Source organism: Gorilla gorilla, chromosome 19 (assembly GCF_029281585.2).
Source record: "Gorilla gorilla gorilla isolate KB3781 chromosome 19, NHGRI_mGorGor1-v2.1_pri, whole genome shotgun sequence".
NCBI lineage: Eukaryota > Metazoa > Chordata > Mammalia > Primates > Hominidae > Gorilla > Gorilla gorilla.
Genome location: NC_073243.2, coordinates 100,954,579 through 100,981,819, shown reverse-complemented (window position 1 = coordinate 100,981,819; position 27,241 = coordinate 100,954,579). Strand labels below are relative to the sequence as shown.

General features: G+C 42.2%; 1 protein-coding gene across 4 annotated transcripts in view; it reads right to left on the bottom strand.

The window, feature by feature from the left end:
• CTNND2 (catenin delta 2) overlaps positions 1–27,241 on the bottom strand; it is a 928,369-nt gene that overhangs the window by 134,910 nt on the left and 766,218 nt on the right. For all 4 annotated transcript variants that reach the window (XM_031003315.3, XM_031003313.3, XM_031003314.3 and 1 more), the window contains 2 exons: positions 10,263–10,380; positions 3,658–3,843 (listed from right to left, as the gene is read on the bottom strand). In XM_031003315.3, coding sequence (XP_030859175.3) covers positions 3,658–3,843; positions 10,263–10,380 — 304 coding nt within the window. The remainder of the gene's footprint in view (positions 1–3,657; positions 3,844–10,262; positions 10,381–27,241) is intronic.

Genomic DNA, 27,241 nt, shown 5'->3' with positions numbered 1-27,241 from the left:
TACTTTCTTCTTGGAGCTTAGTGCTATTTTACTTACATGCTATTTACATGTTAACTGTGTACATGTATACTTAGATATTTATCATTAATCTATTTTGTCTGAAATGGGAAGAAACTGTTAAAAGTTCAAATCTCCACTGTGGTCATTTTAACTACTAATAAAATTCATGTTTGTGCTTTGGGACATGCATGCTGTTTATTTAGCCTTAGGGTCTCACTTTTTGGTCAAGAGCATCCGAATGACATAGCAGGCAACGTGTGAGGCTCTTGAAGAAGTGGTGGCCAATACCGATATCCTGAAAATCCAAGAAAACCTTGTAGGTGGTGGGATTTCATGATACCTCATAACACCTTCAGTGCAAAGAATTTGTTTAGTCTGGCAGGATCAAAAGTCCTGCTTCTCCAGGGATACTTTGACACACACACCTTTGTTGCATATAAACTTAAGTTCTTAGATGATAACAGTAATTTAGATGGTGCATTTGTTTTGGTGGTGATTGCAGATTCAGAATACTGACTAACAATGAGATAAATGCAGCACTGTCATGAGAGGCTGGGGAACAGCTCAAAACACAGGGAGGGAGGACTGCGGAAGACGCTTGGCTCACAGCGGCCCTTGGGGCAAAGTCTCACCAGGAAAGAAACAGATGAGTCTGGGAAAAGTCACAGCTATGAGCATCCACCCAGAATTAAAGCCACAGCAAGAGCTAGGGGCCACCATAGGCCACAGTGTAATTGGGGCCAGGCATTGGGCTAGAAGTCACAGACCGAAATAAGACCCACACAGTCCTTTGCCCCAGAAAATTCACTCTCTTTGGGGATCAATTGCTATACTTAACCCATAATATGATAATAACTAGCAGAGAAGTTTAAATAAAATTATGGAGAAGTAGATTAGGGAGTAATTGTTTACTTGAAAGAAGTCTTGGAAAGATAGAGGTGATGTTTTATTTGCTCTTGAATGATTATTCCCCAAGTAGTGAGCGGGGAAAGGGAGGGGCCAGGCAGTGGAACAGCATGAACAGAAGCATAGAGGCTGGTCTGCGGGATCCTAAGACAGGCCAGGAAAGTGTGCGGGCAAGAGGCCTTGAAAGTTCTTCCAAGACATCTCTTTCATTGTGGGAAAAATAAGGGGGCATTGAAGTTTTACACAGAGGCCCATTCCCACTGCTTTTATGCATAAAATAGCATCCTGTATATCACAGGTGAATCTTCCAGTCATTTATGCATTTGGCATCTACAACTTAACAAAGAGGTGAAAAAGAGCAAAAATATTTACTGTTAAATTGACTACGGTGCACTCAGTTGTGAAACAAAGATGATCATGAAAGAAGACCTACCAGATAAAAATAGTGGATCAGAATCCTGTTTGAATTGATAGGTTTGTCTCCTCACCCATGCAGATAGACATATATTTTTTACCCATTTAAATTAAATAACTTTAAATTGATTTATAAGCTAAAAAGGGAGGTTTTGGATTCCATCAGGTCCTGCTTATTTAGTTTTTGTTTTTCTCAGTGGCCCTCTGCCCATGGTCAATCTCACACAAACAGCGCCTTGAAGAAGGTCTGACCTGACCAGCAGCTGGTGGAGGACAATGTCCCGTCACCTCCAAACCACGCTGAAACAGTACCCACCTCAGGACACCATCACAGGATCGTTGGCCATAGACCAAGGTGAAAACAAACCAAAAAATGCTGATTGCTACAAAAGGTGCAAAAAGTAAATGAATCCATTTTGTCTCCTCCTATTTCCCTGGACCCCAGTCTTCGGATTCCCTCCACCAACCACGCAGTGACAGTCTGCTGGCATAAAGCCCTGCTGAGGGCAGAGAGGGTCCTTCTGGGGGAGACGCGCCTTCTTGGCAGATGACACGCTGACTGTTTCATGGGAGGTTTTGTCCAAAACGGACTAGAGAAACTAGCAATTCCTTAGAATTCAGCAACAGGCACACAGCAGATGCAAAAATGGATGAGTTTGCAAGGACCTCTTAGACCAGAATGTGATGCATAGAGCGTCAAACACTTCTGCACACGGGAGCTCGTAGTCTGATCCTTCTAGACTAGAATGGCCTAGAAGTCTGATACTTCTAGTATGGTTCAATAGCAACCATTTCTTGAACTAACAGCATGCATGCATCATATTTTTGTATCATATATTTTCTAGAATTATCCCTACAGGGATTTTTTTTAAAGTTTCTGAGATTTTTCTTATAGCTAAATTTGACATGCAGAATATTATAGTGTCTTTTTAAGGTCAAGAATACCAATGCCAAAGGTAAGGGTCAACATAAATTTCTGGACTAGAAAAAGTTCTAGAGGCCATCATTAAACCAATTATTATTTGTATCACTTTTACTCCTGTTATAATATTTGGCTCCTCTGTCCTGGAAGGTCTGTGTTGTAGACTAGATAACCTTTCATTTTACATAATCTCTTACAGCTTTCAGTGAGGTATAAATTTCTCTGAAAAAAACCACACACTTTTATAAGCATACATTAACTTAGTGCCTTTATGAACATTATTTTTTAAAGGCCATTTGCAAAGATTACAAATGTAATTTTCACTGTAGAAAATTTATAAATACAGAAATATAAAAAGAATCAATCATTATCTTCTCTTGGATCTTACTCTGCTTTTTCAAGAAACACATACATTTTGTACATGCAAATAGCATTTTGTATTTGCATATGACATATTATACAAAACTGGCCAGATTGTATCTGTATCATCTATACCTATATCTATGTACGCACCTGTTTTTATACTGCTTTTTTTCACTTTACTTGTGAAACTCTCTGTAAGCTCCTTGATGAGATAAATCAGTTTCCAGGCCCTGAAGTTAACCTCTGTTCCAGTGTTAGCAAAGGTGGGGATGCTTTGTCCTCCCATCGCTTCCTGTCCTGGTGGGGCCTGTGGTGAGGGGTTTGGTCTCTCATGGGCTCCCCAAGACAGGGGCAGAGACTGTTCTGATGCATCAGGGTTGTGAGTTGCTGCCTAGCGGCCTTCGTTTTGCTGCAGGGGAACCTACTTCCTGCTGCAGCAGGTGAGGGCCATTCTGTTCTCAAGAGGCCTCCAGCTCCAGCTCAACGTTGTTCTGAATTCACCTGAATTGTTCCCCACGGCCAAGCTTCTAATGCCATCCTGTGGAAGGGCTGTGAATTCTCTGTTACCCCATTTCCAATGGGAAGTGTGAGACAGAAAATCTAAATGCTTCAAAACCAGCGATTAAATACATGTTGGATCTTTGGCCTCCCTCTGTCTCTCTCTGTTTCCCTTTTTATACCACATCTCCTGTTCCACCCATCCCTGTCACCTGGATGGCACCAAATCCAGCTCCGACAATGCCCTAAGTAAATGTGTGAATTAACACAGCGCCTGCTCAGAGGTGGAATGTCAGAGCTTGCTAGGGCCTCAGGTGTCTTTTTTTCTTTTTTAAGTAATTTCCTATCTTGGCTCAACTGCGAGATGTGAGGGAAATCATTTCATGTCCCACCGTCTCAGCTGTGAAATTCCCACAGGAAAATTGTGCAGATGCATTAGTGATTTTACCTCCTGATGAAAATGCAGGGCTCATTCTCTATATATGTTGAGGATATATTACAGTTGCAATTAGGGAAGGGGATAATTGCATGCAGCTGCAAGCAGCCCGCATCACCTGATCTTGGGATTTCTTTTTCTTCTTCTTCTTGCCCCAGCACCCAGAGCTCTCAGCATCCTTGCCATTGGCCTCGCCACAGAGTAGCCCGTCCAGCTCGTCCGTGCCCATGTGCTGTCCCTGAGACGTTTCTGCCGCCAGCCGGTACGAGAGGTTCCTTAAAATGCACACACAGTTTTCAACGGTCTGCAGAAAAGGGGGAAACAGAGGAAAGAATGAGTAAAACTAGCACTCAGCACTCCCTTCTTCCACCTGGAAAGGCCTCTTTCTCCACGGACACATTTCTCTTTGGAAGTGTTTAGCTGCCGGCTTCTGAAAGCTCCCCTGATGGCCACAGTGGAAAACAATTGGAGAAACTTAGAAAGGTCTTAGGACCTTTTACCCCCCACAAATAAATGACTTATCAGCAATAGTTACTTCTATAAACATCTGTTATTGTTGATTGAAATTCACTTGTGAGAAGGGAAGAATGTACAACCACGAGAGATCCCAAATATCATCCACTATCAGACAGCGCCCCACCTCTGACTCCCCGGCTGGGGATTGGGGATCGGGTAATGAGGAGTCAAAGACTTAGAATTTCGGTCAGCTCTGGTGGGGGGCATATTTACTGCCCACCGGAGCATTTTCTGAGTGTCAAGGAGGCCACAGGTGGAAACCAGGGTTGTCCCAGGAAAGTGAGGGGCTGTGATCACCTGGGGCGCATAAATATTTTTAGTCTACATTTTTTTGAGATGCCTGACACTCATGTTTTCTTAGCCAAAAGGTTAAACAGTGGTTAAGGACACATGTTGTGGAGCCGGACACCTGTAGAACCCTAGGTGTCTGATTTAGCTGTGGGACTTTGGACAATGCACTTGACATCTCCGGGACATGGCGTACCCCTCTGTAAAATGGTCATAACAGGACCCACATCTTAGGTTCTTGTGCATTAGGTGAGCTAAAATATGTGTGTGGTATGCCGAATAATGGCCCTCTGAGAAGGTCTACTTTTTTTTTTTTTTTTTTTTTTTGAGACGGAGTCTTGCTTTGTCACCCAGGCTGGAGTGCAGTGGCGCGATCTCGGCTCACTGCAAGCTCCGCCTCCCAGGTTCAGACCATTCTCCTGCCTCAGCCTCCCAAGTAGCTGGGACTACAGGTGCCCGCCACCACGCCCAGCTAATTTTTTTTTGTATTTTTAGTAGAGATGGGGTTTCACTGTGTTAGCCAAGATGGTCTCGATCTCCTGACTTCGTGATCCACCTGCTTAGGCCTCCCAAAGTGCTGGGATTACAGTCGTGAGCCACCGCACCCAGCAGGTCTACATCTTAATCTCTGGAACCTGTGAGTATGTTAGGTCACGTGGCTGGGAGGAGGTGGGAATTGTTAAGCTAATCAGCTGCTTGTCAGATGGGGAGGTTATCTGGACTGTTTGGGTGGGCCTGTGTCCTCACAAGGGGCCTGTACGTCAAAGAGGAAGTCAGGACAGTCACAGTGATGTGATGTGAGAAGGACATGGCTGACCATAGCCGGATCTGAAGATGGTGGAAGGGGCCACAAGCCGAGGTATGTGGGCAGGGTCTAGATGCTGGAATAGGGAAGGAAACAAATTCTCCCCAAGAGCCTCAAGAAGGTAAGCCTCAGACCTTACCACATTTTAATTTTATCCCAGCGAGACCCACTTCAGACTCCTGGTCTCTAGAGCTATAAGATCATAAACCTGTGTTAGGTTCAGTCACCAAGTTTGTGGTCATTGGTTATGACAGCAACAGGAAAGTAACACAGCGTGCAAGTACTGGGAAGAAAGCTGGGGCACAGTAAATGCTCTTCAAATGTTCATATCATTAACAGTGGCAGGAGATGGCACAGTGCGGAGCTCCAGAGGATGGGATCTAGGGCTAGCCGGCTTGGCTTCCAATCCTGGGCCTACCATTTCACAAGCTGTGGGGCCTTGGGCAAAGTGCTTAATCTTTCTGTGCTTCTATTTCCTCATTTGTAAACGGAGGGTCATATTAACAGTATCATGTACAGGCTGGGTGCGGTGGCTCATGCCTGTAATCCCAGCACTTTGGGAGGCTGAGGTGGGTGGATCTTGAGGTCAGGAGATTGAGATCATCCTGGCTAACAAGGTGAAACCCCGTCTCTACTAAAAATACAAAAATTAGCCAAGCATGGTGGCGGGCACCTGTAGTCCCAGCTACTCAGGAGGCTGAGGCAGGAGAATGGTGTGAACCCGGAAAGTGGAGCTTGCAGTGAGCCGAGATTGCGCCACTGCACTCCAGCCTGGGCAACACAGTGAGACTCCATCTCAAAAAGAAAAACAAACAAACAAACAAAAAAAAAACAAGCAAAAAAAAACCAGTATCACGTACAGGGCCACAGTGAAGGTTAATAAGCTCACAGATACAGCTCTTTGAATAGTGTCTGCTCAAAAGTATTTGCTAAAATACTAGTTGTAATAACTTCTGATTGTTGAGAAGAGGGGTGAGCAAACTGCCGCCCAGGGGTCCGATCCAGCCCACAGCCGGTTGTGCATAACTGGTGTTTTCCTGGAGGACACCCAGGCCCATTTGTTTATGAATGGTCTGTAGCTGCTTTCACGGTACAATGCAGAATTACATGGCTGTGACTGAGACAGTATGGCCCGCAACACCGGGAATATTTATTCTCTGACCTTTTGCAGAAAACGTTTGCTGGTTAAGACAAAGGTGACCTTTTGACTCCAGGAACCATGGAAAGCGGAGAAAAATATCCAATTTTAGAAGGGACGAAATAATGATGGAAAAAAAAAATAAACTGAGCCAAGTTTTATTTGAAGAATCTTACCAAGCTGGCTATCATTTTTTCAGGCACCTGCTACGTAACAGCCACCGTGATGGCACATAATACAATTCCATTGTATGGGTGAAGGGAGGACAGCTAAAGCTGTGAGTACCTCCCACCAGACTGAGCTGCTTCTCTGCAGTCCTGGGGTGGGACTAGAATGGGCTGGGGCTGCTGGGATCACAATCCTGCACTGCTTCCCTCCACTGGCTGGAATCTGGTGAAAGGTAGCAGGTGCCCTGTACTTATTACCGAGGGCATGAAAACTTACGAGGAAAACCAGTTTTCAGGAAATATCTCTGGAGCCTTTGTCATTCCAGACCTTTCTTGTCAGCTTTTCAAGGTGTCATGGGCTGCTAATCCCACAGGCTCTGAGTCAACCTGATTTTCTATTCCAAGCATCCTCTGCATCAAAAAGTGGACTGGCACGAAAGCAGGTAAACTCAGGGCGATGCATGAAAGAGAGAAACGACTCTCATTGAAAGGAAAATGTTATGGCATAAGTCAGAATGATTTTTAAATCAGCTCAAACTTATTTTTCTTACATCAAAGACTTGGGAGAATAAACTTTCTCATCCCACTGTTCGTCTTCCCTGGAGGCATCACTGTTCCTCTGTTTAACAAATGACTCCTGGGGAATAAATCTGCAGTTGTGAAAAATGCTTTATAATCGAGCTTCAGCTGGGGAGATGATTTGGGAAGAAGCTAGAAGAAGAGAAAGTAGGGATGGGGGCAGGTGGGGAGGGAGGAATGGGGGAAAGAAGGTCACAGGGACCACATTTATCTCTCATTTAAGCCTCCAGGAGTTCTGCAGTCTGGGTTGGATTGGGAGAGTTACTTAATTCAAGAGCTTTTCTCTGAGGGGATAAGGAGAAAGAGAAGACAAAAGACTTGGGATCCTAGCAGGAGGGTGGCAGCTGGTAGCTTTGCTTGGGACATCCATTGCTGTCAGCAGTGCTTTCAGCAGTTGCTTTTGGTTACCAGGGTCATTTTGATTCCTTACTTTCTATTAGAAAGGGTTAATCTGGAAGTTGTAGAGTGCTCCATCATATGTTATCCAGTCAACACACTGGCCCAATTATAGGACCAGAGCCACAAGCTTGTATGGAATCCACGCTCTTTTATGTATTAACTTCTCAGGCCTTAAAAAGAAGGTGTACTCATTCAAACCCCTCACCCTCAAGTTGTCATTGTGAAAGCTCAAAAGCGGCCAAGCAGAGGGCTGAGTGGAAAATGATGGTACAATAATAATACGTTAAAACTCAATAGCACAATCCAGCCAGTGAAGCACCCGCTGAGTAACTGATCACATCTGATCCTTTCAACAGCCTTGGCATTCAGCTATGATTATGCTCCTTGTCACAGAGTTGAGGTCAGTTGGATACGGTGCTCCAGCCAGTGGGAGGTGGAGATGGCACAGTCCACTGGCACTGTCTTCATGCCAGCTCCGGGCTCTTCTTACTCCACTAGGGATATCTGGGTTTTCTGACTCCAGCCCTGAATACTCCCAATTATTTCAACTTCCTCTTTTGGGGAAAATGTGGACATTAGAAAAGATGATCTACCAAGTCTCCCAGGGTTTTAGGAATCTGGTCATCTGACAGAAAGAAGATGTTTGTGCCATGTTGGTTCTTGAACCATGGCTCCTGAAAGATGCCTTAATCTTTGGTGCTGGTGGCTGCACTTAGCCAAAGCATGAGGCTGTTGACTCTTATTTTATTTTCAGCTGCAAGGTCCAGCTAGTATCAAAGCTCTTTTTGTAGCCATCACAGTAAAAGGTATAGTCTCCCAGTGCCTCACTCACCACTCTGAATATGACGATGCTGAGCATTGCCGCTTCAGTGGTTTACCTTCAGGAGCCCTTTGAAAACACACGTGTCTATTACGCTAACAAGCACTTGTAAATATTCAAGACATCTTGACTGGTCACTTGTTTAGGAATTTAATTTTCCTGTTGATGATACTAAATGGTCTAAAATGGTCACTTAAGGCCTTCTGTGAAAGGGGAATGCTTACTCTTTGTTACATTATGTTCATCTTTGAAACTAAAAACACACAGTCAGTGAATGGATGTGAACCTAACCGAGCAGAAGTTAAAAGATGACAAGTGGTGCTCATAATTGGGGTGAACTAGTACTCAAAGGGCTGATGTCCCAGAGGTACCTTGCGTTCAGATCTCTGGGGAGTAAGGCTCAGGCATCAGTGATTTTCTAAATTTCTTGGTAACCCTAATATGTAGTCAGGGTTGAGAAGTGCTATGCTAACTTATACACACAGCCAATTAATGACTACATGGATAGAAACACTTTTATTTGTTCTTTATCTAACTTTGTAACTAAATTACATTATACCAGATTCCCAATTAGAGAGTCATATTAAAGCTCTATCTACTATGGCAGGTTCTTAATCTAAGATGTACATCAAATTACCTGATGAACTTTTAAAGGTACACAAACTTGTGACCAGAGTTAGACAGTTGGGTTAGGAGGACTGCAATAGGGTCTGGGCAGATGTATTTACATGAACACTCCAAAGGCAATTCTAATAAAGAGTCAGAATGAAAACCATAGGATTAAGGTCACGGTTCATAACCAGGGCCAATTTTGCTCCCCGCAGGACATGTGGCAATGTCTGGAGACACTGTTGTTTGTTACTGGGGTGGGGATGGGGGCTGCTACTGGTATCCAGTGGGCAGAAGCCAGGGAGGTTGCTAAGCATCCTGCAATGTACAAGACAGTCACATGACAAAGAATAATTCACCCCAAAATGTCAATAAGGGTGGCTCTTGAGAAATCCTTATTAAGAAATCACATTTATTACCTGCATTACTTTATGACTATTGGTAAAGTTTGTGTTTATAACAGGATATTATGAAATTACAAACATATGAATGAATCAAACTTATTTAAGACTAAATAAAATAGCTCAAACACTGGAAAAGCCCACCCAATTCTATTCTGGCTTGTGAACTAAGACACTGAATAGACTTTGCTGATTTATTTTGTTGGGAAGCCCCATTTATTTAGCATTGTGACATTTATTTAGATCTTGCAGGCCTTTTAAAATGGCACTTAGTGTAATCAACAGTTGTTAAAAAGCAAGTTTATAAGAATATGGGATTATTCAAATCGCAAGTCTGGGCGTGGTGGCTCATGCCTGTAATCCCAGCACTTTGGGAGTCTGAGGTGGGCGGATCACTTGAGGTCAGGTGTTTGAGACCAGCCTGGCCAATGTGGTAAAACCCCATCTCTACTAAAAATACAAAAAATAGCCGGGTGTGGTGGTGCACGCCTGTAATCTTAGCTACTCAGGAGGCTGAGGCAGGAGAATCACTTGATCCCAGGAGGTGGAGGTTGCAGTGAGCCTTGATTGCACCACTGCACTCCTGGGTGACAGAGCCTGGGTGACAGAGCGAGACTCTGTCTCAAAAAATAACAAAAAAGCAGGTAGTTTTAACATCTTGTCTTTTCTGTTGAAAGTGGATTACATTAAAAAAAAACTAGAAGCTTGTGAGCAACGTGGTATTCAAGTTTATACACTCAACTGGAACACCTGTGGTTTGAGTAACTTAGAACAATCTGCATATTTACTCACAGCTAATCAGAAGTTAGGTTATATATCTAGTTCCGTGCTAGAATTAGAAGCCCAGTCTAAAAAGTGTTGGATTCTTATAAGGAAACCAGGAGAGAGTTCAGAAGGAAAGTCTGAAATACTGCGTTGGCTCTCCAGGGTTGTTAGCTATTGTTGAGTCCCGTGGGAGTCTTTATTCTCAAACATGTTTAATCTATGCCAGCACAACCAACCTTGCTATCGATCTCACTGCTCCCCAGCGCAGACTGGATCACGTACAGCAAGGCATCCGTAAGCCCATCACACTCTCTCATCCTTCTGCGGGCCTCCTCTCCGGCCGAACTAACATTCCTGCAAAGCAAAAGGACACGTCAGCGATCTTTACGGTTGTCACCAAAAGAATGTCTTTCCATGCCCAGCTGCTCTCATAGTTTGAAAGGAAATGCATTTTTCTCCACTTTTTCAGAATGCTTATCAAGAATATATCTTTAATGAAAAGGGATGGCTTCCACAAAACACATCCCAGAGTTGGGTAAGTCACAGATGTCTGTAATGCAACTCCTGGAATAGACAATGAAGAATTCCTAATACGGGATCTGTGAGTCCCATGACCGTGGAGGGTGGGGGACTTTCAGAAAGTCTTCTAGGTTTACTCCATGTACAATCAGAAGCTTTTTTATTCAAAGGACTCCTCTTTGAGAGGTCCGAAACACTTTCAAAGACAGAACTTGTAACTTCTGAAATATTTTAGACATCTAAATTTGTCTGCCACAAAAGATACCTACCTTGGCCCAGCCAGAAGTAGACTTCTAGGAATTCATTCTAAGGACATAGTTAGAGGTTTCTGTGACAATTTAGTCATTGGGATGTGCATGATACCTCTTATGAGAAGGGGCTGCTCCAAGCTCTTTTCTGTACTAGCACATGCTGAGCTAATGGCAACAGATGGGGTCTACTGTAATGAAATGTGTGGCTACGAAGCAGAGAGATCTTCTAGTCCTACAAGAGACAGAGATAATCGGAAGGAAAATCTTGGGGTGCTTTTAGTTACTCTACCACCTGAGCATATGTTGTTCTTCTCCTACCCACAGTTAGCATATGGTTCCAGTAGAGAATTTCTGCAATGACTTACTACAGACAACACAACCTGTAAAAGGGAGGCTGCAGGAGATGACTTAGTGGGTGGTACAAAGGGACTGAAAGAATTTAAGGACCTTGGGAACAGTGGTAGAAAAAGAAGGACGATTCTCAAACTTTGGGAGCATCGGAATCCTCTGGAGGGTGTGTGCAGTACAGACTGCTGGCTCCATGCTGGAGTCTCTGACTCAGAATGTCTGGGGTAGAGTCAGATAACCTGCATATCCTTGGTGATGCTGATGTTGAGAACTCAGACCCCAGCTCTCTAGGGAGGGTCTGGCTGGGAGGAGGGTGGTGTTCTTTGCTGAGTGCTGGGGCAGCCATGAGGCAGATCCCAAGGATCAGTAAGCCCGGACGGAGTCTGGAGAAGTTGAATGAAATGAATCTCCAGCCCGCTATAATTGACCCAGGTAGTCTCATTTCATATTCACAACATCGTTTGCTGTTGTAATAAATTCTGTTTTACAGATGATAAAACCGAGCCTCAGAGGTTGTCCAAGGCCACACAGTAAGTGTGTCTCTGCTTCAGATGGCCAAGATACTGGAGATCAAACCCAGAGAAGACCAAGGAATGAGATTTTGAGGAATCAATCTATTTGCAGTTAGCCTCCCCCTTCACACTCTCTTGGCTCTTTGAACCTCCTTTACTGATCACCATTGATTTTGTATTGGAATTATTTGGCTGTGACCTCATTACTACACTGAGACTTTCTGGAGGGTAGAAGGCATGTCAGTCTTATGTCTCTACCTAGCATTCAGCTGAGGAGGAGCTGGAACAAAACCTGTGAAGATGGGAAAGAAAGGGCTTCAGGCCTGATGTCAAATATGAATACAGAATATGATTTTCTAAGAATTAAAATAAAATAAAACAGGTTTCATGTTAAAATGCTACTGAACATAAATAGTTTTTTGATACCTAAAAAGTTCCACAGACGTGTTAAGATAGGCTCTATCAGCAGCATTTTTGTGTAACACTGGGAAAGGTTATACAATTCAAATTAGTATTTTTGGCATTTGCTGATCTTCGAATATAAACAAAATTTCTCAGCTTCTTAGATAATATAACTAGGCAAATACTGACAGCATTTTTATGTAAAATTTTATAAATTCCATCCTGTGATGGCCAACCTTTGTTTCTGACACAATCCGTGGTGGTGGCCAGAGAGGAACTAACTTTCTGCTAGGGAAAAGGTGGTGACAGGCATTTGGATATTATTTTAAACTAAAAGAATGGCCCTTTTAAAGGAGCATTTTAGACCATTCCTTCTTGAAATGATTCTCACCAGGTTGAGCTGTGAAGCTGTTAAAATAATAAGTTTGTCAAAGATTCTGAATCAGACCTCTTTGGCCAGAAGAACTTTGCATGGCAATGTGTGATTATGTTTCGCTCTTTAGCATAGCAAGTTAGTATTTCCAAATAGAATTAATGAAATTCAGGCTGGAAAGCAACTTAGGGTAGCGTGTGTACACCCTGATCTGAAAAAAACCCTCTGCAGCTCTTCTTTGACTAATGTGCTCAGTCTTTCCTTCGAGTATCCTTTTTTTGGAGGCAGGCTGCCTCCCGATTCACCAATAAACTTCCTAATAATCAGCCCTAATTTCATTGGTAATCATTAAATGTGCAGGACCAATCAATAGGAAATAATCAAAATGAACAACTTAACATCAGAAGTTGTCAATACTAATCTTAGCGTTTTTCTTTATTCTAGTTTCTATTCCATTCTAGTCCAGTCTCCTCCAAAATTTAAAAAGTTATTAATTGGCTACTATATTACAATGTGTAAGATATTGAAAAATGAGAAAGATTAATAACTTAAGGTCTCAGCAGAGAAGGGGAGTGACTGAGATACGCCCACACCCACACAGCACCTATGATACAGACTTCAAGAGGGGGTTATCATACTGTCTGCAGGGGTGATGAGGCTCAGTATACATATAGACTTCAAGAGGGGGTTATCATGCTGTCCGCAGGGGTGATGAGGCTCAGTATACATATAGACTTCAAGAGGGGGTTATCATACTGTCTGCAGGGGTGATGAGGCTCAGTATACATATAGACTTCAAGAGGGGGTTATCATGCTGTCCGCAGGGGTGATGAGGCTCAGTTTACATATAGACTTCAAGAGGGGGTTATTATACTGTCTGCAGGCATGGTGAGGCTCAGTATACATATAGACTTCAAGAGGGGGTTATCATACTGTCCGCAGGCATGGTGAGGCTCAGTATACATACAGACTTCAAGAGGGGGTTATTATACTGCCTGCAGGCATGATGAGGCTCAGTATACATATAGACTTCAAGAGGGCACTATCATACTGTCTGCAGGCATCATGAGGCTCAGTATACATACAGACTTCAAGAGGGGGTTATCATACTGTCTGCAGGCATGATGAGGCTCAGTATACATATAGACTTCAAGAGGGCATTATCATACTGTCTGCAGGCATCATGAGGCTCAGTATACATACAGACTTCAAGAGGGGGTTATCATACTGTCTGCAGGCATGATGAGGCTCAGTATACATACAGGCTTGAAGAGGGCATTATCATACTGTCCGCAGGCATGATAAGGCTCAGTATACATTTTTATATAAACTGTCTCTTTTCAATGGGTAATGGTTTCCTATAGGCCTTTGGGCTTGGGTTTCCACTTTTAATCAACTATACCTCAGTGCATGAAACATATCTTAAGAGAATCTTTGATTTTCACATTGGTGGTAAGGAGGGTTTCCTGCTCCTCCGTCTTCCCCACAAACACAAGTTCTACTCTTTCAACCACAAATTTCAGCTTTTTATTGTTGTTGGTTAAGACTTTTGATCAACATGTTAAGGTGAAGTCATGTCAGCTTATGACTGAAATAGCATAATCATGTTAGTACATGATACAGCTATAAGCATCACGACTTGAACACAGCTCAAATTTTTGTCTCTACACCTTTACTATGAAACTTAACAAGATGTTTCACTGTTTAAAAATAAACACCCTGATAACCTTCCGTGATGCTCACTAAATGGTTAGTTGTAATCATGATCCTTAGTGTTTGACAATTAATCAACGTTCAATCTAGAAAGTTCCTCCCTCCCATTGTACTTAAACCATCTTCTGCCCATCATGAAGAAGGTGACTTCTATGTCTGGTTAGAAATGGGTATGGAAAAATTCTATGCATAAACATAGTATTAAATACCTGTAGATTATTTGTTAGAAGCACAAAAATGTGCATAATATCTCATCCTTATTAGTAATCTTTACAATCATGACTGAATTGTCAGTTGCTATGTCATTGGGAAGTTCCTGCTAAAAGTGGATTCTATAATCTTTTTATCTAATAGATAAAAAATGAAACAATTCATTTTTATGTCTTCCAATTAAAAGACCAATCTATTTTTTATTTTAATGCAACTAAACTGCTTCCTTTCCCCTGTCTTCTGTGCTGCTTGAAATCTCATTTCTTTGAATCTCCATCACTCAGTGCTCTCCTAGGACCCAACGTGGAACTCAGACCATATGTTCACCTGTATGACTATGGCATTTTCCATGAAAGATGTGTCTCTGCTTCAGATGGCCAGGATACTGAAGATCAAACCACAGAGAAAACCAAGGAATGAGATATTGGGTAATCAATGTATTTGTAATTAGCCCCTCCCTTCACACACTCTTAGCTCTTTGAACCTCCTTTACTGATCATCATTTATTTTGTATTGGTATTATTTAGGCTGTGACCTTATACTGCACTGGGACTTTCTGGAGAGTAGAAAGCATGTCATTCTCATGTTTATACCTAGCATTCAGCTGAGTGTGTGACACATAGTTGGCTCTTATTGAGAATTCAGCCCTTCCATTGGATTGGAATTCAGGAAAGCAGGGGCACATTTACTCTGTGACTGACTGTGCTCTATGCTTACAGAATAAATATCAGATGTTTGTTCCAGCATTTGAATACTGGCTTCTTAAACTGTACCTTGTGTTACAAGCCTCATCCTGAGTTATTCGAGGCAGTTTCAACTTGCAAAAAAAAAAAAAAAAAAAAAGAAGATGCAATTGAAGATAGCATACAGCATCGAAAGTAAAATTAGCTCAAGATATAAACTTTCTTATGATTGTTCACAAGTTTGTGGCCTGGAGCCAGTCAGATATTTCCCAGTTTCTCGCCCGTCTACAACCTCAGGCTTGGAGGAAGAGCTTTCACAGCCTGGCTCAAGGCTAGGTTGTCTTCCTATGTCTGTTTCCTCCTCTCCTCTCTCCCTCACCTTCTCCTTGGCCTTCAGGGTCTGGACTCCACTGGAGTTGTCTCATACCCAGCCTACTTACATGTCCTTGAGCCCTGGGTCCAGCCGTGCTATAATCACCATCCATCAGGTGGCCCAGCCCTTCACATCCCTGGACAGGTGCTCCCTGAGCTCCTACATTTCATCTTCCAATTTATAACCATCAGAGCCCAGATGCTGGGTCTCTGCAGGATCTGGCCTGGGTTCCTGAGACCATATACTAGTTTGAGGAGTGGGGTGGGCTCTCTGGAGGGTGTTAGAGAACAGAACTAGGTTTAAGTGGTACACAGAGTCCCAAGGCACAGTCGAAATATGAAGTCACATACTTAGTACAGCCTTGATGCAACCCAGCAAGGCAGGCTGGGGAGGCAGAAGACACCAGAGATGATGGCATGGACCAGAGACCAGACCCGACCCTGGGGATACCTGGGACCCCTCAGGGCAGAGCTGAGGGCCTCTGGACGCTTGACCAAGGATAAGGAGAGGCTGTCTGGGGTTCCCAGGCCCACTGATCCCTCCCCCTGGAATGTTCTTCCTTCCACCTTGAAGCCATCAACTCTGACAGTCACAGTTGCCAGGGCTCAATCCAAGCACTGCCTTTTCTACCTTCTAAGCCTTGCCTCAGCCCCGCTACTCCTTCCTTCATAGCTCCAGGCACAAGCTTCTCTTAGAGCACCTGAAACACACGATGTTTGAGTCTGGTCCCACAAGGTGTTAGGAGGTAGGGGGGAGCATCATCTTATTTGGTTGTTTGTGCTCCCTGCTGTGCAGGACACAGTAGGAACTCACTTGATATCGACTGGATGAAAGAGCATATGGTTCTTTTCAGGACTCTTTCTAGACCAGTGGTTCCTAACTAGGATGACTGTGCCACCAGGGAATATTTTTGGTTGTCACCGCTGGGTGAGTGTTGAGGACATTACAGGCATCTCATGGGTAGAGGCAGCCAGGGCTGCTGCTAACCATCCCACAATGCTCAGGACCGCCCCCACCACAAGGCACACCAACTGTTTCGAGGCTGAGAGGTCTGCTCTGGATAGCTGGGCTCCATGAGGATCTAAACTACATGTGTGCTTCCCCAGCACCTAACCTGTGCTCAGCCCTGTGGCTTCTCAAACCTATGCTCCTCTGCTGCATCAGAATCAGCTTTGGAACTTGATTAAAATACAAAGGCGCAGGCCCTTCCCCTATACTTCGATTAGCCCCGTTCTCAGTGTGTTTCACTGGTCTCCAGCTGATGAGAACACATTCCAAAGGTGAGAACCACGGCCTTAGCCCACGGTAGGAAATTCAATGTAGAAAGGTAGAGTACTTCTTGAATGGCCATGAAGCCATGTGGTTGTCTGCCATGTGCTATGTGATGTATAGACTCTGAACAACACTCCCCAGGCTCTTCCTGACAGGATGGGACCATGGCCCCCACACACACCAGTGATGGCCTTTAGACCAATGGCCATCAGCTTCTAACAGTCAACCAGCAAATGTTGGGAAATAACACTAAACTTGTGAGGGGGGATCTCACAAGTAGAATATAAATACGGAGCATCTTAATTTTTTGACCATGTAATTACCTGCTCAGAAATTGATGGAAATTTTTTAACTCATGACAATCTTTTAATTCAACAACACAGGCACCCCCAGTAACAAGATCTCCAGAACTCCCAGCCTCTCCTGCCTGCTCTCTCTTGCTTAGGCTAAGCAGAGACTGAACAGACCTAACAGCCACCCCTTCAAAGAGCCATATTATTAGCAGCCAAATCGATTATCAAGTATTAATTACACGTAAAAATGCAAAAAATTGGCTCTTTGGAGTTTGATGCCTATAGTTAGCGCCTTTCTATGGAGAACATCCTTACATCCTCGATGGCTTGAATTTATCATAAATTACCTGATCTGAGTAAGTGTGAGAATGGGAAATTATGCCAATCATGCTTTTCTTGATTCCACGAAGCACACTTGCTTTTGCTTCAAAAACATTAAATTTTAAAGAGATCTTCTATCCGTGAACACCTAAATCAGGAGTTAAAAACTCTCTGTAAAGGATCAGAGAATAAATATTTCAGGCTTTGCGGGCCACACAGGGTTTCTGCCACTTTTTCTTCTCTCCTCCTCTTTCTCCTTCTTTCAACAACCTTTTAAAAAATGTAAAACCTGTTCTTACTTGAAGCCATACAGAAACGGGTCACTGGCACGATCAACCCCTGACCTAGATTCTCATCTGAAGCTCAGATATAGGATTCAGGAGGGTGTCTGTGAACTCCTGGTATTTTGTTCCAAGTTTTGTATATTTTTATATGTTATGCATGGTTTTTTGTTTTTATTTTCTGTGCTAGAGGTACAGAACTTTCAGCATATTCTGAGGCTGGGATCCTAAACTGTCTAAAAACCTCTCACCAAAATAAGTGGTTTGAGCAGCCCCTGCTTGGAGCAGCACACTGCTCTCCTAAATCTAGAGTCTGGGTTTCAGGAATCAAATGTATTTGCCTCCTCGGGGAAACGGCAGCTCTGCCTTGTGTCCTCCCACAAGGCCTTGGGAAACTTTGTCTGTGGTTTCCAAAATCATTGTCCAAAAAGCCCATCCTTTCCTTCCGTGCAGGAAGATTGTCCTCTTTGTTGAGTGCCCAGGGGTGGGGAAGGAAGGGGTGTCTTCGCCCAGCCACTGGGTCTGCTGACTCCACCTGGCCTTTACTGGAGTGACAGTAATCCAGCCACAGCCTCTCTCTCCAGGTGCAGAGGTTGCAGGGCTGGGGGGGCAGCATGAGACCCTCCAAGTCTGTCCATCCCCTTCATTCTTCCACGAGGGCTCATCCCTTTGATTTGTAGCTTCTTTGAAAAAAGGGAGTGGCTGGCTTTCTTATTATTCAAAATGTTCACAAAGGTGGCTTCTCCTGTACCTGCTGCGGTGCACATAGCTGCACTACTTAGCTGCGAAGGCACTTTCTTCGGTTTGGCCTCCTCATCCGGGAGGTGCTGCTGGGAATGGTGTGGACATCACAGGGGATCTGCAGTGACACAGGGCAGCTGCTCAGCGCCGGGCTGGTTTCTTCTCAGTAAACGTTAGCTGAGCAGCTGCTCCACCAGAGACCTCCCAGCCCAGAGGGGAGAAACATGCCAGGCGGGTTACCAGCACCCCACAGGAAAAGTGTCTCCCGCAAATGTGTGAGAGGAAAGAACAGAAGGTTTCACAGTAGCATTGGCAATTTTAGTCATTTATTTTTTAAAAATCAAAAACTAATGTAAAAATATTAAGACAGTGGGGGAAATGTAGAACTAAAAGTGATGTCCACAGTCTTCGCTTTCCCTTAAGGAAATCACTGTGACCATTTGGTGTTTATCATTCAAGATTATTTTCCACTCGTATTAATAAACCATGTAGGTAAGATTCTGTTTTTTTACCATAACAATTCCTCAGGCAACTGGCTTTTATCCCTCAAAAGTTTATCTCTGTCTCTGTTCATGATGGTAGCTACAGTTATTGAATGACTTTTGGCATCTCATGGTATAAATAGATCGGCCGGGCACGGTGGCTCACACCTATAATCCCAGAACTTTGGGAGGCCGAGGCGGGCGGATCACCTGAGGTCGGGAGTTCAAGACCAGCCTGACCAACATGGAGAAACCCCGTCTCCACTAAAAATACAAAATTAGCTGGGCGTGGTGGCGCATGCCTGCAATCCCAGCTACTTGGGAGGCTGAGGCAGGAGAATTGCTTGAACCCGGGAGGCGGAGGTTGCGGTGAGCTGAGATCACGCCATTGCACTCCAGCCTGGGCAACAAGAGTGAAACTCTGTCTCAAAAAAAAAGAAAATAGATCACAATTCATAATTTTTAAAATTAATACCCTGTTAATGAATATCCAGATTATTTCTAATTTTTTACTGTATTATGTAATGTTTGGTTCAACTTTGGAGGAGATATGGGCTTTAGAGGAATCATTCTAGGAAGATAAAATAGCAGAGATAAATAATTTCAAATCAACAAAGCAGCCAACCTTGACTGGGTGCCTGCTTTCTTCCATACGCAATGCTAAGTCCTGGGATAAACTGATGAGAGTACCTGGCTTGTGACCTTTAGAAGGTCACCGTCCAGCAAGGTAAACAGACATTATATTTGATGTGAGTAATCATGATATCATCAGCATGAAACTAGCAGTGTGAAGAATTTGGGAACCAATCTTCTTTGGAAGTGACATCTAGATATACAACAGAAAACAAATATAGGCTGAAATGGATGAAAATTTTACTCTTCATCTGTTTTAGTAAAATATTTCCTTAAGTTGTAATTCTGTAAATTTAGACATCAGTTATTTTCCTTCACACTTACAGCAGCAAGTCATGGGTTGTAACTTAAAAAATAAGGACACGGAACATAATAAACATGTTTCCAGCAAAAAAGCAGCTCATGCAATGTAAATGGAAAATATTAAAAATGCGTGCTTTTAGATGCAAACGGCAAGGCTTAAAGTACAGGCACAGGCTTGGGCTAAGTTCCAGGTGAACAGCCTGTGCAAATACCATCCAAGCACATCCGTGCAGGGGTGGGGTCTGCAGGCTCCAACCAAGGACAGGACCCGGCAGGAAGCCACGGCATTCTGTGGCAAATGTTAATTTTTGGCATATAATTCTCCATTTTTACTAAGCCTGGCATCCTCAGCCAGTGCAACATGTCTACTAAAACCGTGGCTGGCTCATGGCGGACCAAGGGAAAATCTTGTTAATGGCCTTTTACTCAACCACATTCCCTGTGCTAAGTGCTTCCTGAGATCTGGCCACAGGACAGCCCAGGTGGATTGCTGCAAATCCTGGGCCATCCCTCACCAGAGGTACCACTCCTGCTGCCTCTTGTAGTTCCATGGCAGGTGGAAATGCAGTTCTGTCCTTGTCGTTCTGTGCAGGTGGAAATGTGTGACGTTTGCACGATACTCAAAAGTGGACTGAAGCAGGGCTTCTTCCCCCACCAGCCTGATGCATTCAAGTCCCTTACAAGAGGCATTTCCAGTGTCATCTTTTTCTGACATCTGACCCGGAGGGCAAAGCTGAGGCTGACGTTTGATAAGCTCTGGCCTGGAAACCCAATGGCATTGGCTGGGCTGGGTTTCCAAGCTGCTTTGGAGCAGTGACTCCATTTTATTTTCAATTCCCCCTTTTAGAACTGGCGTGTCTATAATTGTCATCCTATGTCGTCCCATCACTGCATGTTGGGAGCAGATATGTTGCTTCTTTATTTTCACGGGTTCACAGACGGAGAGAAGTTCTTCCCCAGGAGTTGTACTTAACAGATTACTCATCCAGCTCGGATTTGGATGATTCAGATTTTGGACTTTTGAGCTGAAGAGATTTAAGACTTTGAGTTGATGCTGTAATGGGATGAAACCTTTGGGGACTGTGGATGGAATGAAAGTATGTGGCATGAATGTGACTCTTTGGAGGCCAGAGGGTGGACTGTGGTAGGCCAGAGAACAGCCCCTCCAAGAGGTCTATAACTTAATTCTTGGAGTCTGTGAACAGGTTACTTTATATGGAATAAAGAAAAAAAAGATGTTGCAGATGGAATTAAGGTTACAAAGTTTAAAATAGGGATACTTTCCCTATTTTGTCCCTGGAAAATCTCCCTATTTTATTCTCTGCTTTCCCTGGCTGGAGTCAGAGAGGTGCAGCAGAAGGGATGGCAGAGATCCCAAGAGTAAAGGTTCAGCTCCCAGCTGCTAGCTTCAACATATGGGGTAGCCACAGGCAAAGGGGAGGGAGAGGCCATTAGGAGTGCAGGAGCTGAGGGCAGCTCTCAACTGGCCACCACCAAGCAAGTGGAGACCTCAGTCTCATGGCCATAAGGAACAAGGTTCTGCTAACAACCTGCAGTAGCTTGGATTCTTCCCGAGAGCTGCTAGTAAGGAGAACGATCCCACCAGCACCTTGATTTTAAACCAGTGAGTCCAGTGTCTGAAGTTCTGGCCCAGAGAAGCTGTGGGTTAATGTATTTTGTTCTTTTAAGTCATGGAATTTGTGGCAATTTGTTACAGCAACAAGAGGAAACTCACAGGGAGGCTGCAGCTTGTTTTGCTCCAGGGTAAATGGATTCTTCTCAGCACCGTCTCCGATGCCTCATGTCCTATTCCCTCCCAGGAAAACTGCTCAGCCTGCAGTGGGCACATGCAAGTTTCAAGAAGAGTTTTCTAGATAATCAAACAACTGGATTGCTTTGCTCAAGACCAAAATGCCATATATATAATATATATAATATATAATATATATAATATATAATATAATATATAATATAAATATATAATATAATATATAATATATATAATATATAATATAATATATAATATATATAATATATAATATAATATATAATATATATAATATATAATATATATATAAATATATATAAATATATAAAATATAAATGAAATATATAAATATATATATAAATGAAATATATAAATATATTATATATAAATGAAATATATAAATATATATAATAAATAAATAAAATATAAAAATATATATTACAAATAAATAAAATATATATATATATATTATATATTATATATAAATAAAATATATAAATATATATCATATATTATATATAAATAAAATATATAAATATATATCATATATTATATATAAATAAAATATATAAATATATATCATATATTATATATAAATAAAATATATAAATATATATCATATATTATATATAAATAAAATATATAAATATATATCATATATTATATATAAATAAAATATATAAATATATATCATATATTATATATAAATAAAATATATAAATATATATCATATATTATCTATAAATAAAATATATAAATATATATTATCTATAAATAAAATATATAATATATATTATCTATAAATAAAATATATAAATATATATTATCTATAAATAAAATATATAAATATATATTATATATAAATAAAATATATAAATATATATTATATATAAATAAAATATATAAATATATATTATATATAAATAAAATATATAAATATATATTATATAAATAAAATATATAAATATATAAAAATATATATTATATAAATAAAATATATAAATATATATTATATATATTAAATATATATTATATATAAATATATATATGCATCAAAATTCTTCCTCGGAGCATGTGGAAGGGCGTGAGGTGGTGGCATAGAAAATACCTGCCCTCAATGCCGTGAGGCCAGGCCACTGTTCGATGGGACTCGGGGCACGCCAAGGCCCTCTGCGTGAGCAACATTGATGTGATGTTGGGATGATGCACTTTCTGAGGCTGAACTACATGCTTCAATATATTCTGCCCTATCTCTGATCTCATCAGCTACAAGAATGCCACCAAATTTGCAGCCATCAGCTTGGTCCAGACTGCTCTTTTGCCTGGTTGGTATCTTCCACTTCTGCCAGAAAAGTCCCCTGAAAACTGGAGTTTTCAGAGCTTGCAGAGAACCAATAGTGCTACAGTTGGCATTCTATATCTGTCTAGGACATGAGTACACTGGATTATAAGAGAGAGAAATGAGGCAACTTCCTACCCCTGCTTAAGTGAAGTCTGCAGTGCAGCCTCGTTATTTTAAACGAATTCCCATAACATTATGTGAAGCACCAACCATAAGTACCAGGCAGTATTACCCGCATTAGGATTAGCCACACCTCCATAAACTTTTATTGGTTGCAAATAATGTAAGGTTAAATTTACTTGAAAAGCTCTTGACTTCTCTCTCTCCATATGTGTTTTGAAAGCTGGTCTCTCATCACAGCCAAGTCAGAATAATTCCCAAAGAAACAAGTTTCCCTAATTTTTTTTAAAGATTAGCACAGTCTTGCTGTTCGAATTACTATGCACCTTACTGTCTTCTCCCAAGGAAGGCAATTTCTTTATAAATCAGGACAATGATGGCTTGGTAATTGCTTTGCTGAGCTGCAGGGACAGAATGCTTCAGTGGCTAAAGACCAACTACCTACTGGGGCTGGCCGCGAACACCACTGTTGTTCTGTACCCAAAGCGGTGGTTGCTAGGTTCATACCACAGCCCCCCCATCCACCCATAAACGTAAGCCATCAGAAAGGGACGGAGGGCCCCTCTTTTGATGACGATTAAACACTGCACCGTTTTAAGACTGCCTGGATCCGTGCCTTCTGGAGTTAGCCATGCATCAGGGAACATTGTTCCAGAGAAGCCCAGAGCGGAACCAGAAATACCTGAATTAAAAGACACCCTCTTGCTGTCAAGTACTACCTAGGGTTTTAGCTACATGACTCCAATTAAAACTGATGGTCGCCACAGAGTTAACTGCTCTATGAAACGTCTGCTGAAAGTTTCCCATTGGGCTAAATTACAAGGAAATCAGAGGGAAGAAAGGTGTGGATGCTGTGTGGCTAAAACCATTAACTGTGAGCCTAATTGTGCAGGTGGCCCTTTGTGCTCCACAAACACTCACGTGCCACTCACAGTTGTTCTTTCCTAACTTGCAGTACTTGGGGAATGAGCTGTACTCACTAGGCATTGATTTTTTCATGACCGGACTATGTCTCAAGCTTGGAGTAATGCCATATGGTCCATCCCCCGGGTCAATGCCCGCCCTCCCTGTATTCTACCAACTCCCACAGTGTTTTACTCTGGCACATTCATGGTAGGCTCAGAAAATCAGGGTGTACTATATATTGAAAGCCGCCCATATCTAACCTTCATTCTGGCACCTTGACTTCCCATCAAGAGGACCTCTGTTAAGTCCACCCACCACACGCCACTGCAGCAAGCATTACCATGCTTGCTAAATGATTTGCCAGCCATGGCCAGTTACAAAGTTACAAACACAGCGAAAAGAAAATGTCATGGGTCAAAACACAAATTAGATTTAAAAATGAATACTAGCTAGTTGTTTTCTTCTTTCTTTGTTAAACCAAATTATTTCTGCTCAACCAGGTGTGATTTATATGACAAGTCACAGAACCTAAGCCTTAAAATGTATATAATAAATGAATATGCTAGGAAACATTGCAGAAGAGAGATGCAATATTCATTCACCAAGCAGTTGGCTTCCAGGAAAATAAATACCATGTGACTAAATAAATAATGACCAATACCAATGTGATCCAATTCCTTGCATTTTGAGTCCCCTATCTTCTAAGAAGTAGGGGAACAGAACTTGACTAATAAGGGTTTATAGATTATTGGCTACCTGGCTTTTAAATGTCAGACTGTGGGCGTTAAGATTTTCAAGATTTGGCATTATGTTCTGGATTATTAACAGCTATTATTAAAACAACCTTTCCGGCTGGGAGCAGTGGCTCACGCCTGTAATCCCAGCACTTTGGGAGGCCAAGGCTGGCGGATAACGAGGTCAGGAGATCGAGACCATCCTGGCTAACACAGTGAAATCCCGTCTCTACTAAAAAAGTACAAAAAAATTAGCCAGGCGTGGTGGCGGGCGCCTGTAGTCCCAGCTACTCGGGAGGCTGAGGCAGGAGAATGGCATGAACCCGGGAGGTGGAGCTTGCAGTGAGCTAAGATGGCGCCATTGCACTCCAGCCTGGGCGATAGAGCGAGACTGCATCTCAAAAAAAAAACAAAAAACTTCCAACTTTCATTTCAATTCATCCCCTAATTCCGCATATGCAGTCATGTAATCTTTCAATTTATTTACTTGCAGGATATTTTAACAAATCGTACTTCAAAGACTTATTAAAGCTGAGAATAAATGTGATTTTTAAAAGCTCACTTATCTAGATGGTAAGTTTTCCTTGAGGTCTATTTCTTGTTTTTGTGATTGCTTTGATCATTGACTGATAGCTTACTGAATACCAATAACCATCATCAAAAAACTGAAAGAGGCAAAGAACTGCATATACTCTCACATACTCTTGGGTCTTAACCCTTTGTTTTGTGCAATTCTCCAGCCCCTCTAAAATATTGTTTTATTGTGGGGAGTCACCCCAGTATTTCTGTAAGCTGACTGCTCACTGGGGGGCTAAGTACTTAGAAGAGGGAGTCACTCAGTAGGGAAGAAAGGGCAGAAGCCGCTGTTATTCTGCGGGCTCCAGGCCTGCTGCCTGCAGGTATCTGGCCCTCTCTGCTTTTTATGGTCTTTGTTATAGACTGAATGTTTGTGTCCTCCAACAAATCATATTTTGAGATTCTAACCCCCATGTCACAGTGTTACTGAGGACTTTGGGAGATGATTAGGTCATAAGGATGAGAACCTTCTTGAATGAAATCAATGCCCTTATAAAAGGGGACTCCGAGACTCTTTGCCCTCTTTCCGCTGTGTGAAGACACAGGAGTTGGCTGTCTGCAACCCAGGAGAGAGTCCTCACTAGAACTCAACCATGAAGGCACCCTGATCTTGGACTTCCAGCTCCCAGAATGTGAGAAATACATTTCTGCTGTTTGTAAGCTATCTTGTCTCTTGTATTTCACTATGGCAGGCCAGACTGACTAAGACAGTCTTCTTACATATTTTCCCTGGAAACTAACTCCTTAATTTGTGGCAAAAATGCTAATAGAAAAGGAGACTCCGAGAGCTCTTGGATCAAAACATTCCTTGGATCAAAATAGCTTAATCCCCATATGTTTAAATTGGAAGGAAGTGATCGAAAATAAAACCCACCCTTCCTATAACCTCTTAGAAATTTACCCATCTCTGCTAATTGCTATCTCATAAACTGAGAAGTTTTGACAACTTATTTAGTAGTTTTTTACTTGAGGCAAAGAACATGACAAATGTTAGAAAATCCGGACTCCAGTTAACTCGGCCAGAGATTACTGTATAGCTCTAGCTAGGTGAATACTGTATTAAAAACAGACAAACCATGTTTTTGGCTAATGGTTACTTAAGACTGCCAAGAAGTCTAAGGACCACTCGCCTTGTTTCAGAATGAAAATATCGCATATGGAGGTAATGGGAGATGGGGATAAGAAAGATTATAAGAACACATATATATTTCATATAAGAAAAAATATACAGAAAACAGTAAAACTTAAGATTATTTAGCCTTTTTTTTTTCCTGAAAGGGAAATATTAGCACAGTCTTGCTGTTTAAATTACTATGCACCTTACTGTCTTCTCCCAGTAATTAGTAATTTAATCTTAATTACTAAAATATATTCTTAAATTTCTTTTTTCTTTTTCTTTTTTTTGAGATGCAGTTTCACTCTTGTTGCCCAGGCTGGAGTGCAATGATGCGATCTTGGCTCACCGCAACCTCTGCCTCTCGGGTTCAAGCAATTCTCCAACCTCAGCCTCCCAAGCAGCTGGGATTACATGCATGCACCACCACGCCCGGCTAATTTTGTATTCTTAGTAGTGATAAGGTTTCTCCATGTTGGTCAGGCTGGTTCTGAATTCCTGGCCTCAGGTGATTCACCCGCCTTGGCCTCCCAAAGTGTTGGGATTACAGGCATGAGCCACCACGCCTGGCCTATTCTTAAATTTCTGAAAGAAATTTCTGGAAGGCTTATTAAAAGAAAGCAGGAGTTATTTCTGTAAAGAGAAGTACCAATGAGGTCTTGCAAGTTTATGCACAGGTCTTAATCACTAGTTAGGAATAATGCTGGAAAATGCGATAACAGGGCAGCTCGAAGATTCTGCATTTTAAAAGCAAGGCTGCCATAGTACCAATATAGTCTGTCTGCTTCCATTATTGTCATGATTGTACTTTTCCCCTTCACTGCAGTAGGGAGAATTCTAAAGACATCTCTCCAAGATTCCTACCCTTTGGTTGCTCAACCAAATACTAACTGGGGAAGGGGCTTTGCAGGTGGAATCAAGGTTGCTAATCAGCTGACCTTAGGA